The sequence below is a fragment of the Triturus cristatus genome, chromosome 4_2, assembly GCF_964204655.1.
Source record: "Triturus cristatus chromosome 4_2, aTriCri1.1, whole genome shotgun sequence".
Lineage (NCBI taxonomy): Eukaryota > Metazoa > Chordata > Amphibia > Caudata > Salamandridae > Triturus > Triturus cristatus.
The window spans coordinates 942568984-942586166 of NC_140586.1; the positions used below are offsets into that span (position 1 = coordinate 942568984).

The following is a 17183-nucleotide window of genomic DNA, read 5'->3' on the forward strand; positions in this document are numbered from 1 at the left end:
CTCCCGACCGACCTGCGCCTGACCCAAGACCACCTCTCCTTCAGGAAGAAGCTCAAGACCTGGCTGTTCGAGCAGTAGCGGCCCCCCCCCCCCCCCCCAAGCGCCTTGAGACCCTCCGGGTGAGTAGTGCGCTTTATAAATGGCTTGATTGATTGATTGATACGTACTTCGTATGTGGGAATAAAGGTTATTATCGCTTACCAGCCGGCTGGTCCGGAGTATGTTATGTAGCGTTCTTATTACCCCCTGTATTCTTAGCGCCTGCCTCCTATCATAAAGATTTGAAGTTATTGAACAATGTAACTGTAAATAGGTATAAACGTACTCTATCTATTGATGATGTTGACCAAACTGACACTAGCTTACAACAGTATGTTGATTTTAACTTAGGATTGTTTTTCTTTGTTGGAGCTGCTTTAAATAGTAGGAAGGTTCGACGATTAACGAGAGTGGTAGAGGCTGTATTGAATCAAGCTGCTGCTGCTCTTGGGAATCTTACGGAAGAATTGCAAATCACTAGAATTGTTGCGTTACAGAATCGTATGGTATTTGATGTTATGTTAGCAGACAGAGGTGGAGCATGTAGAAACAATGTCGACGATATAACGCTATTAATAAATTGCACAAAATCGCAGCTGAGATTCATACAGAAAATGACACTTGGACCTTTTCTGGATGGTTTTGGGCATTGATCACTACATGGGGATGGAAAGTTTTAACTGGTCTCTGTATTATTGTAGCAGTTCTGTTTCCCTGCTGCGTCTGTGTTCAGTGTGGTCCTTTACTCTGTTCTTTATGTGTGTCATTTTGTATTCCTGATAAGAAAGCTATTGCCAATGTCACCTATCAGAAACACTTAAACACGGAGGTGGAAGAGATGATGAAAATTGACATATATGATGATTATCCCAATAAGCCGAATGTCTTCAGTAAATGCTGAAAGGGTCGTCTGTTGAAAACTAAAACAGCGATATGATTAAGCATTCACTGAAGACATGAATTCTCTACAGTTAAAACGTGTTTCTTGTCTTATGTTGACTAATGTCCGGACTCCAATTTGTATTGTCATGTCTCCACGTGCTTTGCATGAGAAGAGTCCTACCTTTTCGCTAGTTGCTCTTGTAATCTGCCTAGTAACAGTCTATAAATAGCTCCTTTGTCCGTCTGGCGCATGCCCAGACTTGACCACATCTGTTATCAGTTAGTTCTTGTTTGACCATGTTTTCGCGGGCTCAGGAAATTGTTAACTCCGCCCATATATTGATCCTGTATCGAAAATGTCCATAAATGGTAATGAATTTTGCTCTATGTTATATCCACCCACTTATGAGCCCCTCTGTTGTGGATAAAAGTGGACCATGTACGCAAGTTCTTTGTGCTACTCTATGCAATACTGAAGAGTGTTGTGTTGGTTGTAGGACCACCCTTAAGGGTTAATAAACTCTGTCTTTGTATTTGCAGTTTCCGTGCCAACTTTCTTCTAGCTTTCGTTACAGGAGGGCGAACCCTTGTATTTGCGGGCCTAGCTGGGGCCTGTATTCATCATGCTGACAGCAGTCACACTGTTGAGACTGGACCCACTTCTAATGCCACCTGTGAAAGACTGCCTGCTGACAGCAGTCACACTGTCAAGACAGGACCCCCTTCTAATGCCACCTGTGCCAGACTACCTGCAGACAGCAGTCACACTGTAGAGACAGGACCCCGTTCTAATGACACCTGTGCAAGACTACCTGGTGACAGCAGTCACACTGTCGAGACAGGACCCACTTTTAATGCCACCTGTGCCAGACTGCCTGCTGACAGCAGTCACACTGTCGAGGCAGGACCCCCTTCTAATGCCACCTGTGCCAGACTACCTGCTGACAGCAGTCACACTGTAGCGACAGGACCCCCTTCTAATGACACCTGTGCCAGACTACCTGGTGGCAGCAGTCACACTGTCGAGACAGGGCCCCCTTCTAATGCCACCTCTGCCAGACTTCTTGAGGACAGCATTCACAGTGACGAGACAGGACCCCCTTCTAATGCCACCTCTGCCAGACTCCCCAAGGACAACATTCACACTGACGAGACAGGACCCCCTTCTAATGCCACCTCTGCCAGACTACCTGCTGAAAACGGTCACAATGTCGAGACAGGACCTCCTTCTAATGCCACCTCTGCCACACTACCTGCTGACAGCATCACACTGTCGAGACAGGACCCGCTTCTAATGCCACCTCTGCCAGACTCCCTGCTGACAGCAGTCACACTGTCGAGACAGGACCCATTTCTAATGCCACCTCTGCCAGACTCCCTGCTGACAACAGTCACACTGTCGAGACAGGACACCCTTCTAATGCCACCTGTGCCAGACTCCCTGCTGACAGCAGTCACACTGTCGGAACATGACCCCCTTCTAATGTCACCTCTGCCAGACTACCTGTTGACAGCAGTCACACTGTCGAGACAGGACCCCCTTCTACTGTCACCTCTATCAGACTACCTGCTGACAGCAGTCCCGCTGTCGAGACAGGACCCCCTTCTAATGCGACCTGTGCCAGACTACCTGCTGACAGCACAAATTATCTTGAGTTTAGACGAGCAATCTAATTTCTTTACAATCAGCAGTCAAATGCGAAAATCCAAATCATTTTTTTATTTTATTACATATCAAAAAACATGCATTTCTTTTTAACATGTAAAATCTAGCAATTATTGTGGTCATTTTAAAGCATCGTGATTGGTTCTAGCTATATATTACTTTTGTGCAATCAATCTTTTTTTTCATTTCTTTTGTTGAACAATCATTTCAAAATTCGGCTCCATTAAGCCATCTAGAAATTGTCGTCCAAGAATGTAAAATGGTGATTTTGCCTGGCTATCAAACAGTGTGAGGCTCTGTGACTTTTGTTAATGATCCCTTACTGTTATGCAGAAAAGTCTTGTGCTCACCCTGACAACATGTGGGTCGGAGAGTTTCATTAATAATCTGTATCTGCTGAACAGACACCTTCACTTCCTGCACACTTCTGAAGTGTGCTTGGCCTGGCTATCACACAGCTGCAGCTTTGTGACCTTTATTATTGATCCTCCATTCTTCTGAGGTGAATTATTCAGCCTGGCTATCACACAGCTGCAGCTCTGCGACCTTAATTATTGATCCTGCACTCTTCTAAAGTTAAGTATTTGTCCTGGCTATCACACAGCTGCAGCTCCGATACCTTCATTATTGATCCTGCACTCTTCTGAAGTGTAGTGCTCGGCCTGGCTATCACACAGCTGCAACTCTGTGACCTTCATTATTGATCCTGTACTCTTCTAAAGTTAAGTATTTGTCCTGGCTATCACACAGCTGCAGCTCCGATACCTTCATTATTGATCGTGCACTCTTCTGAAGTGTAGTGCTCGGCCTGGCTATCACACAGCTGCAGCTCTGTGACCTTCATTATTGATCCTGCACTCTTCTGAAGTGTGCTCGGCCTGGCTATCACACAGCTGCAGCTCTGCGACCTTCATTATTGATCCTGCACTCTTCTGAAGTGATGCCTTGTGCTCGGCCGGGCTATCACACAGCTGCAACTCTGTGACCATAATTATTGATCCTGCACTCTTCTGAAGTGAAGTACTCAGCCTGGCTATCACACGGCTGCAGCTCTGTGACCTTCATTATTGATCCTGCACTCTTCTGAAGTGAAGTACTCGGCCTGGCTATCACACAGCTGCAGCTCTGAGACCTTCATTATTGATCCTGCACTCTTCTGAAGTGAAGCCTTGTGCTCTGCCGGGCTATCACACAGCTGCAGCTCTGAGACCTTCATTATTGATCCTGCACTCTTCTGAAATGTGCTCGGCCTGGCTATCACACAGCTGCAGCTCTGTGACCTTCATTATTGATCCTGCACTCTTCTGAAGTGAAGTACTTGGCCTGGCTATCACACAGGGGCAGCTCCATGACCTTCATTATTGATCCTGCACTCTTCTGAAATGTGCTCGGCCTGGCAATCACACAGCTGCAGTTCTATGACCTTCATTATTGATCCTGCACTCTTCTGAAATGAAGCCTTGTGCTCGGCCCGGCTATCACACAGTTGCAGCTCTGCGACCTTCATAATTTGTTCTGCATTCTTCTGAAGTGTGCTCGGCCTGGCTATCACACAGCTGCAGCTCGGCGACCTTCATTATTGATCCAGCACTTTCCTGAAGTGAAGTCATCGGCCTGGCTATCACACAGCTGTAGCTCTGTGACCTTCATTATTGATTGTGCACTCTTCTGAAGTCAAGCCTTGTGCTCGGCCTAGCGATCACACAGCTGCAGCTCTGTGACCTTCATTATTGATCCTGCACTCTTCTGAAGTTTGCTTGGTCTGGCTATCACACAGCTGCAGCTCTGTGACCTTCATTATTGATCGTGCACTCTTCTGAAGTGTAGTGCTCGGCCTGGCTATCACACAGCTGCAGCTCTGTGACCTTCATTATTGATCGTGCACTCTTCTGAAGTGTACTCGGCCTGGCTATCACACAGCTGCAGCTCTGTGACCCTCATTATTGATCCTGCACCCTTCTGAAGTGTGCTCGGCCTGCTATTACACAGCTGCAGCACTGTGACCTTCATTATTGATCCTGCTCTCTTCTGAAGTGTGCTCAGCCTGGCTATCTCACAGTGGCAGCTCCGAGAGAGCTGCAGCTCACATTCTCCTGCTTCAGAGGTAAATGTCCTGCACTGCAAGGGATAACCCAGAGAGCTGCAGCTCACATTCTCCTGCTTTTACTTCTGCTTTTCTACACAGTTCTCTGGCCGCTGTCACAGAACCATTAATGATGCATAAAATGACCAAATCCACAGCCAGCTCTGAAGAATCTTAATTTTGTGCTTGTTAAATTGTTTTGAGTGTGTTGGGTTTATATGTTTTATCACTATTCTCCAGAATTAGCTGAATATACCCTTGTTAGTACAAGCATTGTTCATGGTGATGATTTTACAGGCAGCATGGTCTGGTGTGCTTGGATTTCTTTCGTTATAACTCTCTCACAGAATAAAAACCAACAATGTTTCTTTACTTTTTGTCCACGTTGTGCTAGTCTCCCAATGGGTTCCTGATATTTCATGTTTTTCCTAGCTGTTGGGAAATAAACAATAGCAGAGAATAGACACTTTTATAATTTTTCAAATATATGTATTTTTCTTCTTTCCTACTAGTTCAGTCTTCTATTCCCTGCTTTTAATCAGCTGGTATTTGAATGTCCCGCATTCTTGTAATTCTATCAGTTTCTATAATTCCTTCATCTCACAATAACTGCACTTTTTTGCTTCAGTGCACACCCACGGATGGGTCAGTATTATTGATGATGTAATTAAATTATTACCAAATTCAATCAGCTCAATGTTTATTTCTATACATGTTCAGTGATGGTGGTGTGCTCGCTGATGTCTTTGTAGGTTTGAAGATTGACTGAAGCTCTTCACACATTCACTGCACTGGAATCGCTTTTCTCCTGTGAGTGTTCGCTGATGTTTATGTAGGTCTGATAAGCAACAAAATCTCTTCACACAATCACTGCACTGGAATGGTTTTTCCCCAGTGTGTGTTTTCTGATGCTGCTTTAGGTGCGATAATTTACAAAAGCTCTTCAGACATTCACTGCAATGATATGGTTTTTCCCCTGAGTGTGTTTGTTGATGATACATTAATCCTGCAGAGGAACTAAAACTACTTCCGCATTCACTGCAATGATATGGTTTTTCCCTGTGTGTGTTCTCTGGTGCTTTTTTAGGTGTGATAATTGACTAAAGCTCTTCAGACATTCACTGCAATGATATGGTTTTTCGCCAGTGTGTGTTCGATGATGTTGTTTTAGGTGTCCAGATCGACTAAAGCTCTTCCTACATTCACTGCATTTGAAAGGCTTTTCCCCTGTGTGTGTTCGCTGATGAAGTCTGAGTTTACATGATTCCGTAAAACTACTTCCACATTCACTGCAGTGGTATGGTTTTTCCCCAGTGTGTGTTCGCTGATGAATCCTTAATGTTTTAGATTCACTAAAGCTACTTTCACATTCACTGCAATGGTATGGTTTTTCCCCAGTGTGTGTTTTCTGATGCTGTTTTAGGTGTGATGATTGACAAAAGCTCTTCACACATTCACTGCACTTGTATGGTTTTTCCCCTGTGTGATTTCTCTGATGGTATTTTAAGTCTGTTAATCGACTAAAGCTCTTCATACATTCACTGCACTTAAATGTTTTTTCCCCTGTGTGTGTTCGTTGATGATTCCTTAATGTTACTGAATTCTTAAAACTACTTCCGCATTCACTGCAATGATATGATTTTTCCCCTGTGTGTGTTTGTTGATGATACATAAATCCTGAAGTGGAACTAAAACTACTTCCACATTCAATGCAATGGTATGGTTTTTCTCCAGTGTGTGTTCGTTGATGAACCTTTAATGTTGAGGAGTCCCTAAAACTACTTCCACATTCACTGCAATGGTATGGTTTTTCTCCAGTGTGTGTTCGTTTATGAACCTTTAATGTTGATGAGTTCCTAAAACTACTTCCACATTCACTGCAATGATATGGTTTTTCCCCTGTATGTGTTCTCTGATGGAGTTTTAGGCCTGATAAGTATATAAAGCTCTTCCCACATTCATTGCACTTGAACAGGTTTTTCCCCATGTGTGTTCCCTTATGCCGTTTTAGGTGTGCAGATTGACTAAAGCAACTTCCACATTCACTGCAATGGTATGGTTTTTCCCCGGTGTGTGTTTTCTGATGCTGTTTTAGGTGTGATGATTGACAAAAGCTCTTCACACATTCACTGCAATGATATGGTTTCTCTCCAGTGTGTGTTCTCTGATGGAGTTTTAGGCCTGATAAGTATATAAAGCTCTTCCCACATTCATTGCACTTGAGCAGGTTTTTCCCCATGTGTGTTCCCTTATGCCGTTTTAGGTGTACAGATTGACTAAACCTCTTCACACATTCACTGCAATGGTAAGGCTTTTCCCCTGTGTGTGTTAGCTGATGACATTTTAGGCTTTGTAAATATATAAAGCTCTTCCCACACTCACTGCACTTAAATGGCTTTTCACCTGTGTGTGTGCGCTGATGACATCTGAGTTTAGATGATTCCGTAAAACTACTTCCACATTCACTGCAAGTGTATGTTTTTTCTTTCTTGGTTAGTGTCTCTGAGTCGGGTATGTATTTTTCTACATTTCTTGACTGTGCTTTCTGTAGGGCCAACATGACCGATAAAGCACTTGTGTTATTCTCACACTCCATGTATGTGTGTGGTATTTTGCACGCTTGCTTTCCGATTAAACACTAAAGTTCAAAGGTCACAAAATATTCGCCACACTCATAACATGTGTAAGGCTTCTTTGTGGGTGATTGTGTCTTTAGACTGGATAATGGTTCTGCAAGCTTGCAGGTTAAGATCCATCGCCCTTCTGGTTGGTGCACACTGGGACAGTACTCTGTGTTTTATATAGCAGAACCCCCATTTCTTTGAACTTTCAGTTAACTGTGCTTTTCGCTGGTTGCTGTGGAATGGCCTGAAAGAGTTTACAATACACCTCTAGCACTGAATGGTGGTCTGATATCACTTCAGGAAGCACAGTACTGCTGTAACCACCTCATGATCAGAGCTGGTATTGGACATGTTTACACAAGAAGTGCCTTAATTTTCTAGCAGGTCATTTCTTCATCTTGAGGCACGGAGGTGCACAGCTGAGACTCATAGAACCACCGAATTGCCCTTGACGGTACTTCCAAGATCTGTCAGTTTATGTTCCGGTACGGCTGCCTCTGTCGGCACTTATGTTTTCCTGAATACTGGAACTCAATGTTTCAGACTTTGCTTTTGCAGATTTACAGTATTATCTTCATTATTCTTAAACATTTTGTGCAATCAATGATTGTTTTCTGTTGGATGTAAAGAGATTTAAATTACTTAAATGGAAAATACCAGAATGTTCATATACAATTTTTAATTGTTTGTAATAGCATCTCATTTATTACTTTTGTTGAAACTTATGAAGACATATTTAAGACATATTTAACCATACAGAGATATTTACATAAAAATTCCTTTGAACATGCCACAAACTAATTTATTTCATCAAAGGTGTTCATAGAGTAACTAAAAAAGGGTGCTCGCATAGCACTCATATACTAGTTACAGCTATAGGTAGATGCATATGGTCAAGGTTTTGTTAAAATAAGAACAGCTCTTGGAGTAAGCAATGGATCAGGAAGACTCAAGACAGCAAGGTGGGCACCAGGATGTTGTGCCATACATCAAATCTTATTGTTCATGGAGGTGTCTGGTTTCATTCACTACTCATTTTTTTTTAGGAGGATTACCTTCGCTGTTGTCTCAAAGCCTGATTACGGGGGCCTTTTGTGCGCTGATTGTGTTTGGGACCCATGTGGCGATAAAGGGCTCTATCTGGGCCTTGTAGGCCCTGCATCATGTACCGACCCTCTTCCCATATAATGTCCCTACCCACTCTAAAATGGCGGCGCCTCTAGGAATCTAGATATTGACATAGGACTTAGCATGTCCTTCTTATGGACATGAAAGAAGGACTATCATGTTCTATAGCTTCTAAGTGTTTCCAAGGTGGCGGCCATCTTAGAATGATGTTGTTTACTAATTCTGCTAAGATTTCCAGACTGGCTTGGTCTGTCGAATTTCCAAGGTCATCCTAGGCCACTGTTCATCTCATCCCCCCATCCCTCTAATCCGGGTTCAATCTTCATAATTGCAAAATCTAGTTAGACCTAATGTATTTCAACTTCCCTTTTTTATATTCGCAGCTGGGCCCTCTCTTCAGGATTTGCTGATTTCCACCTAGAAATCGCATGCATATAACGCTGGGAAGCCCAAAACAGAAAGAATACCAACTTCTCTCTGGACATCTTCTGTCATGATGCTGCTGTTTAATGGGCTGTCTTTGTAGAACGGAGTCATGGAACTTTCCTCCAGCCACCCCATGAGTTGCTCCATCCCTTCCTTCCTTCATCTGACCATACCCCCTTCTCCTTGACTCCCCTCAGCTTCCCGACATGTAAGCATATAGTACTCCAGTCCCTCCCCTCTTTCCACTCTGGAAATTTGGTGCCCTTAGCCACGGATTCCCTTTCTCGGAGATCACTAGACCCCAAACTGGCTCCAGACGGCTGTAATTCCTACAATATCATATACCCCCCTAAACTACCTAAAAGCATTTTCAAGAACTTCAAACACAGGTGTTAGAATTGGGGATCTCTGGTTGGCACAGGTAGGTACTTGTGACAAGCAGGGACCCTCCCCTCTAGTCAGGGTAAGGGGGTACACTCCTAAAATAACCCTGCTCACCCTCTAGGTAGCTTGGCGCGAGCAGACAAGGCTTATCTCAGAGCATTATAGGTTAAGCATTTCTGACCATATACAGTAACTCAGTGACAACACCACAAATGGACACCACACTAGATTTATATCAAAAATAGTTATCTTTTATGTAAAGACTTAGCACAAGACCAAATAACGACAAAAATGACCACAATACCGTTAGCAATGAAGAGTTCTCGTTTAAAAGCTTGGTTTTAGAGTTCTGTGTGATTCGTACTCTTTGTCTGGCTCTCACGGTGATGAAATTGCCCAGAAAGAGTCAAACAAGCGCAGCGGATACTCCGGTCCGGTGCACACACAAATGCAGTGCGCGTCGTACACAGTACCTTAATTCGATGAGTCCGGCACGGACGAGCGGTGAAAACAAACGCTTTGTACGCGCCGATGTCCTTCTTTCACGGTGCGAGCTACGGCTCGTGGAGACCCAGAGTCGCGTTGCTTGAGGGGACGGTGCGTTGTGCGGTGCGGTTGTGGTTCGTTGCGGCGTATGAGCCGTACTGTAGGAGCCGCGGCTTTCAGTCTTTGGCTGCGGTGCGGGGCGGACGTACGGTGCGTACTCCCCCCTTCGATGCGAGCGGCAGCTTTGAACTTCAGCTGCAGGGTGCGAGTCGTACCAACCAAGATGACTCGATGAAGCAAAGCGTTTGTACGCGGCGAAGTCAGCCAGTCACGGTGCGATCTACGGATCGTAGGACGCGTTGATTGAGGCGGATAGGTGAGTTGCTGGACACGAATTGGAGGTACGAGGCGTACACAGCTCCCGGCCTCGGCAAATGCTAAAAACAGTGTTTCTAGCAGCGGATTGTGAGGCGGATGAAGTCCACTGGTCCTGGGACTTCGTTCAGGGGGCAAGCTCACTCACGAGCCCTTGGAGATCTTTAAGCACAAGTTGAAGCAAAGTCTTTTGGTAGTCATTCTCCTCTCCTTCAGCAGCAAGGCAACCACTGCGGGCCAATCCCCCAGGTCAGGGGCAGTACTCCTCCTTGCAGCTTTCCCAGTTCCTTCTCCTCAGGCAGAGGATCTTCTTGTCAAGCAGGATCTAATTACTTGGGAGCAGGGTCCCAATACTTATACCCCTAATTCCTTTGTTCCTCTGGGGTAGGGGGGGCTTAGCCCAGTCAGAACCAGTTCCTGAGCACTTTGTTGACATGTCTCTGACTTTCTATTCAAGGTGCAGGGCAGAGACATCAGCCGCTCCACAGGAGGTGGAGCCAGCATTGTGGTGGCAGAGCACAGCCCTATTCAGAGTCCAGGTGCACTCCTCCCACCTATCTGGATGTCAATCTCTCTATTCACCACCAGGCTACCTAGCCCTGCCCCTCTGGAATTCCCCAGCCCTGTCACTCACAGAAACCAGACAGGCAGATACACATCATAGCAGAGGCAGGCTGAAATGGTTAGGCAAGCAAATACCAGCTTTCTAAAAGTGGTATTTGCAAACACAGAATATTAAAATAAACTTTACTAAAAGATGTATTTTATTATTCTGAGTTCAGGCATACTAAACTCGAATTTCTACCATGTTCCCTGGGTCTGTTAGGATCATAGAATGTAACAATTCTAACAGCCCATTCTGGCATATGAGAACAGGTAGCCTTGCAATAGTGAAAAACGAAAATGGCTGTAATTCACTATTAGGACATGCCACACACATCAGGGCTTGTCCTACCTTATGCATCACTTTGCTCATCACTGAATCACTGTCCTAAAAAAAGGTTCAAATAAAAAAAACAGACACTGGAAAAGGAACCCTCGAAACATCAACCTGCATGAACTGACATCTATCAGCAATTACATCCTAACCCCTCCTGAGGACATGTCAGATGTCGAGGACCTTACTGATCATTGCACTAATTCAATGACAAACATTCTAGACTCTATGGCACCCCTCCAACTAAAAAGAGTATCCACCAAAGACTCCGAGCCTTGGTACAATGGTAGTCTAAACGCGGAAAGATGCAATCTAAGATTGAGTGAAGGGTCATGGAGATTCTCCCCCTCGCTCAAACACCTCCAGCACCTGAAATCTCTAAGAATCATTTACAACAAACACATTCATAGCTCAAAAGCAAACGTCTTTAGGAAACAGCTAAACAATGCCAGGACTCGACCTAAAAACAATTTGAACTTATTAAATGGCATACTAACAGGAAACTCAACCTGCTTTCCGGGTCTAATCTGCAGCCTAACCGCTGAGAACTTGCCGCCTTCTTCCTGGTAAAGACGAAAACATTGAAAGTGACTTAAAGACTGCATTGGATCTCCCCCCGAAGCCTTCACATATCAACCCCCACCCACCCATGTGGCCTGAGCGTCCTGCACACACCTCCAAAAATATTGCTGTGTGGAGTTCATTCAAATCCTTTGAAGAAATTACCATACTAAAAATCCTGTCAACACTTAAACCTTCAAACCACTTCAGCGATCCGCTTTCTTCAAATCTCTTCATTGAGATTAAGACCCCTCTTCTCCCACTCAGGATCAAAATAGTAAATTATTCATTAATTCAGGGCAGTATACCAGACTGCCTCAAGTCTAGACAGACAACCGCCATTCTTAAAAAACCCACGGCAGACCACACTGATCAACATACCTTCCGCCCTGTCTCTAGCATCCCAACTCTTTCATAGCTCCTCCCTCAACTCAGCTGCATGGCTTATTACTGGATTTAAATGTATTAAACACATCACACCTTATTTGAAATCACTTAACTGGCTCCCTTACGAGGCAAGAATTACATTTTCAATTGCCTGCATGATACACAAAGCCACACACTCCAACACCCATTGTACATTGCACAAACACGTTGTCTTTACTGTTGAAACTGCAGAATTTCAAGAAGAAAACATACAATCGAGCCTTCTCTGGAATTGCCCAGAGAATCTGGAATTCACTACCATCTGAAATCTGAATTAACTCGTCACCTGCATCTTTAAACAAGCATTTGCAATGCAATAGGTTTCGCATCTGCAAGAGTTTGAGCTATTGGCATTGTAAATGAAAATGTCTTTAATTTATGTTTTTTGTAAACCTGCAAGCGGTGCGTAAAAACGGACTTTGTTCTTATAGGCCTTGCTTACGAGAAACAAGGCTGGCAGTTAAGAGGCGCAGTTACTACGAGCCTTGCTTCTTGTAAGCAACAACTATAAGTACAAAGTGTGTGTCTACGCACCGCTTGCGGATTTTCAAAACACATAAATAAAAGGCATTGTAGCTTACAATGCCAATCGCTCAAACTCTTGCAAATGCGAGACCTATTGCATTGCAAAAGCTTGTTTGCTAGATGTTCCTGAATGATATTTTCTACCAGATGAGATAATGTAAAAATATTTCTAAAGCTGCCTTTTCTTTTGCAGGGTCAATTGAATCCTACAGGAATAAAGTTCACAGCACAGAAGTCGTCGGTTGCAAGTTCACCCGCCCTGGAGGACTGGAACACGATGTTCACTTGCGCAGAAGGTTTAACACGAGTGGGGAAAATCAGCCTAACTGGACGGAGAAAGAGAGGAAGCCTGAATACTCGGATAAAGAGAAACTGCTTGAACGCATGGAGTTTGCGTTTGAAGAAAAGGAGATTACTGTAGAGTCAGAAGCTCTGTTCACTGATGAAACAAAGGAGCTGATCTCACAGCGGATGCTGATAACGGGAGATGCTGGAATTGGAAAAAGCTGCTTCTCGAAAGGGCTTCTGAAACAATGGGCATCTGGGCAAAGGAATCTTTGTTGCAAATGTATCATATACATGACATTAAGGTATGTAGGGGGCACATTTCAGGAATCGGTAATTTACCGAATCGGTAAAATTACCGAATCGGTAATTTTACCGAGTCGGTAAATACCAAATCCTGAAACGATATATAGGGGGAGTGTGTGGTTGTTGTGGGGATTCGTTATTTACCACCAACTAAAAGTTGGTGGTAAATGACGAATGGCTGTGAAAAAGCATTTTTTTGCACTTTGAAGTGTGCAATGTGGCAGACATACATGCCCTTAGGGCATGTATGTGTGCCACATGTGCACACATGCAGGAATCAGGGGTGCAACAGGGTGTCACTGTGACACCCTGCCACCCTTGATTGTGCTCCCCCCATTACCGAATCGGTATTTACCGATTCGGTAATGGTAACTGGCTTCCCATTGATTCCTATGGGCCTCCTGGCCCATAGGAATCAATGGGAAGCCAGTTACCATTACCGAATCGGTAAATACCGATTCTAAATTACCGACCCATTCCGAATCGGTAAATATTACCGATGGATTACCTACATAGCATTTACCACTTCATAAATACTGAATCGGTAAAATTCGGTATTTATGAAGTGGTAAATGTTAGGCCACCTACATATGGCCCTAAATTGGTTAAATACCATGAAGGGTCCTCTAAGTGTGAGAAGCCTCTTAGAAAGCAAGTACCCAGGGTTGTCTGCAGTGCTCACTGGGCTGCTCAACACGGACAAAGTGCTCATCATTCTGGACGGCCTGGGTGAGTTTAATCAAGAACTGACGGACAGCTCACCACCCGATGCCATGTGTGATATTGACACACGCCTCGATATAAGCACCCTGATATCAAAAGTCACATCCAGGGAGCTTCTCCAGACACACATGTTTTAATCACTTCTCGGATGGGTTCTGTGTGTAGAATGGGAGAACGTTTCACCTCTACATTTATACTGGAAGCTTTCACTGAGGATCAGGTTCAGGAATACTGTCAGAAATTCCTGTCTGGTGATGGCAGATCAAAACCGGTTTCTGGATTTATCAGCAACTATAAATTGTGCAGTTTGCTGTCAGTTCCTCTGCTAAGCAGCGCCCTGTGTCACATATACAAGAAAGGGTCTTGTCCTCAGTCTGAGGGAGCTCTGGCCACACGCAGCAGAATGTTGTACTCTCTTCTGCAGGTCAGTCTGAAGGCCACCTTAGAGGAGACAGGACACACTGATCACAAGTGCTGCGTGTCATTACTGAATGATGCATCCGATGTACCAGAATGCATTCAGAATTCTGTCCATCATCTGTGCGAGAAGTCTTACAATATTCTTATTTACGGAGTGCAGGAAATAAATAAAAAAGACATTACAATAAACTGTTCACACACAGATTGCCTCTTTAAACATCTTGCAGAGTTCTTCTTTACGGTAGACAAGGGTGGAGAGAAGTTTGAATATCGACACGCCAGCATAAGGGATATGTTTGCTGCCTTGTACTGTGTGGGGGAGATCCGGGAAGAGGAGGAGCTCGAGACCGCCCTGAACGCCTGGGTTTTCAGAGACATTTCAGATTCTTCACGGCCGCCTCTTCTAGAAACAAGTTGTCGCCATGAGAGTCATGCGTTCTGCTTAAACACCACAAACACGGACAGGAGATGTGCGTGCGCGTGCACATCGCCTGTTCGGGCACGTGCCATCTCCTGTCTCCCTTCGCTAGCAAAAGCTAGCAAAACCGACGACTATAGGTCTCGCCAAGGCAAGCAACGCATGCGCTGCGTCGCTAGGCGAGACCTAAAAAATTAGAGAAAGTGCAACTGATGAACAAATTCTTGCTTTAGCTCTCTTGATACTGTTGTTGCGATGGTTATTATTGTTTATTATTGCCTGTCTTACCTGTGTCTCTGCGGGCGGCTCCTCCATTGGAGGGAAGGAGAGTCACCCCACTTAAATGCCCCCAGAAAAGCCCCAGAGACAAAAAATACCATGATAATGAAGATAATTAATTACCATTTTGAGAGAGGGTAGATTTTATATCATAGGTGGCCCCTGGCCCGTTCTGTCCACACCTGAAGTATGAGACCCTTGTCCTTGCCATGCCAGCCGCATTTGTAGGCCGTATTAAATTGACCAGGGGGTCCTGTGTTACTATATGACAAATACCCTGGGACATCCTTACCACTCAGCCAGCATAAAACCCCTGTGTAGGCCCTTCTGTTCAATATGTAGGCCTCTTTGTTAAATTTACCATAGTTCTGCCATTTTCCTGTCTAACAGGCTGAAGGCAGGTCTGACCCAAATCATATCCAGCTCCTCTTTCTGCGAGGCCTCCTGCTCCAGACTAGTAGCCCCCACCCTACCCGAGTGCTCAGTTCACTGTATCAGAGTTCAACATCCCCCTGTTCTTTCGACATGCAGCAGACTGCTTCCTGGGCTGGTACATGCTTTTAAGGAAGTGGCAACCGCAGAGTGTCAAGTTAGAGAACAGAGGAGATTTATACATGTATATATCGAATTCCCGTACAATATCCACTTATTTTCTGCTTGCTCTATGCAACTTACGACAAGCGATTGGCCTTAAAAACTGACCTTTTCACCTAGTTCATTGTCGGCATTAAGTGGGTAAATGACGAAATGTCTGGTAAAAATTGCAGACAAAGCTTTTTGGGTAGCCTGACGTAGGTAGAAGTGGCGTGAGATGATGCCTCTCATAGCCTAAACATGATATAAAAAGGGAGCCCACACAGTCATCGGCGGACTACCTCGCTGTCTGTATGTAGGTAACAGGCTGTGCAGGTTTTTCCCCAAGAGCTGAGAGCTCTAGTCTTCTCTTGCTTAAAATGTCTTGCTCTGCTTTGCTTGAAGTATCTTGTTCTATTTTACCTATATGAATTGTCATGTCATGTTTAACCATTGTTCTCTTCACTTCTGCATGTAAAATATTTTGTATTGTAATTGCAGGATTGCTCACTCTTGGGTACACGTGAATGTTCCTAGGTAAAAGTGTTGTACATTCTGAGAACATTTTCCTTGATGTAACTTATGTGTCTCATAATGCATTTGTCTTGCAGTTTCTTTGAAGTGGCATCTTCTCATTAAACTGCCATTGTATTCTGCCTCCAATTCCATGTCTCATATGTCTGTGTTGGACTTGGCCCTTCTGGCAGGTTCACCCCTGAACTTTTTGCTTTTACTTGTGACCTGGTGGCAGTGATTTTTTGTTTCTGCGCACTTTCCCTGTGGCCCAGAGGAAAGTGTGTGCGCACTCTGAGTGCATATGGTGAGATAGGCCTGCCCTCCCGTAGGAATGCATGGGGAATGTATGTGTCCCTGGTAGTTCCTGATGCGTGGGGTGTGCAGAGTCTGGTATGTGCGGACTCGTGTGATTAAATGCTGCGCAATGATGTGTGCGGCGTGCGTGTAGCTAGTATGGAAGTGCCACTTCTGGACGCTGGCATAAATGTGTAGAGACTGCCTGTCGCGTGATTGGCTGACTGAGGTCATGTGACGGGCTAGGGATTCCCCAGAGTCAGGAGGAGTCACCCGGTGGTGAATAGGGAGATCAGCAGCTAGATGGGTGGGAGGAGTACACCTGGGTCCTGAATAGGGCTGGGCTTTCCCCACACAATGCTGGCTCTGCCCCCTGTGGTGCGACTGATGACCCTGGCCTGCACTCTGAATAGGGAGAGGGGCTGAGCAAAACAAAGTGCTCAGGAACCAGTTGTAACTGGTTCGCCCCTTCCCTGCACCTTGAGACAAAGGTGTTCTGTGTATAAGAAGGGGCTGCGACCCCATGAAAAATTTTCTCTTTCAGGATCCAAGCTGAGGGGGGGCTGCTGCTGCTGGAGGCCAGGAGGAACCGCCACTTAGAACTGCCTTCCTGCCTGGAGGGCCCAGTGAGCTGGCCCCTGGCCCAGCCTTGCCCCCCTGCCTACCTTCATAAAACTTTGCCAGGACCTTTACTTGCTGGACTTTCTCTAAGCGTCTGGAAGCACTTTTTATTTCACCTGTAGCGCTGGGAGTGCTTTATTTGTGGCCCCAGCATCGAGAAGTGCTTTCCCCGAAGAGCACCTTCGTGGGGGCCAGCAGCGCTGAGC

The 17183-nt window shown here is 45.0% G+C and overlaps 1 protein-coding gene and 1 pseudogene across 1 annotated transcript in view; one reads left to right on the forward strand and one right to left on the reverse strand.

Moving 5' to 3' along the window:
* Positions 1–2621: 2621 nt before the first annotated feature.
* LOC146839012 (uncharacterized) overlaps positions 2622–17183 on the reverse strand; it is a 47456-nt gene continuing 32894 nt past the window's right edge. Inside the window, exon 3 of the mRNA XM_085603043.1 lies at positions 2622–7908. Coding sequence (XP_085459169.1) covers positions 5671–7266 — 1596 coding nt within the window. The 5' untranslated portion in view covers positions 7267–7908 and the 3' untranslated portion in view covers positions 2622–5670. The remainder of the gene's footprint in view (positions 7909–17183) is intronic.
* Positions 8229–17183, forward strand: part of LOC146839013 (NACHT, LRR and PYD domains-containing protein 1 homolog) — a 35044-nt pseudogene continuing 26089 nt past the window's right edge.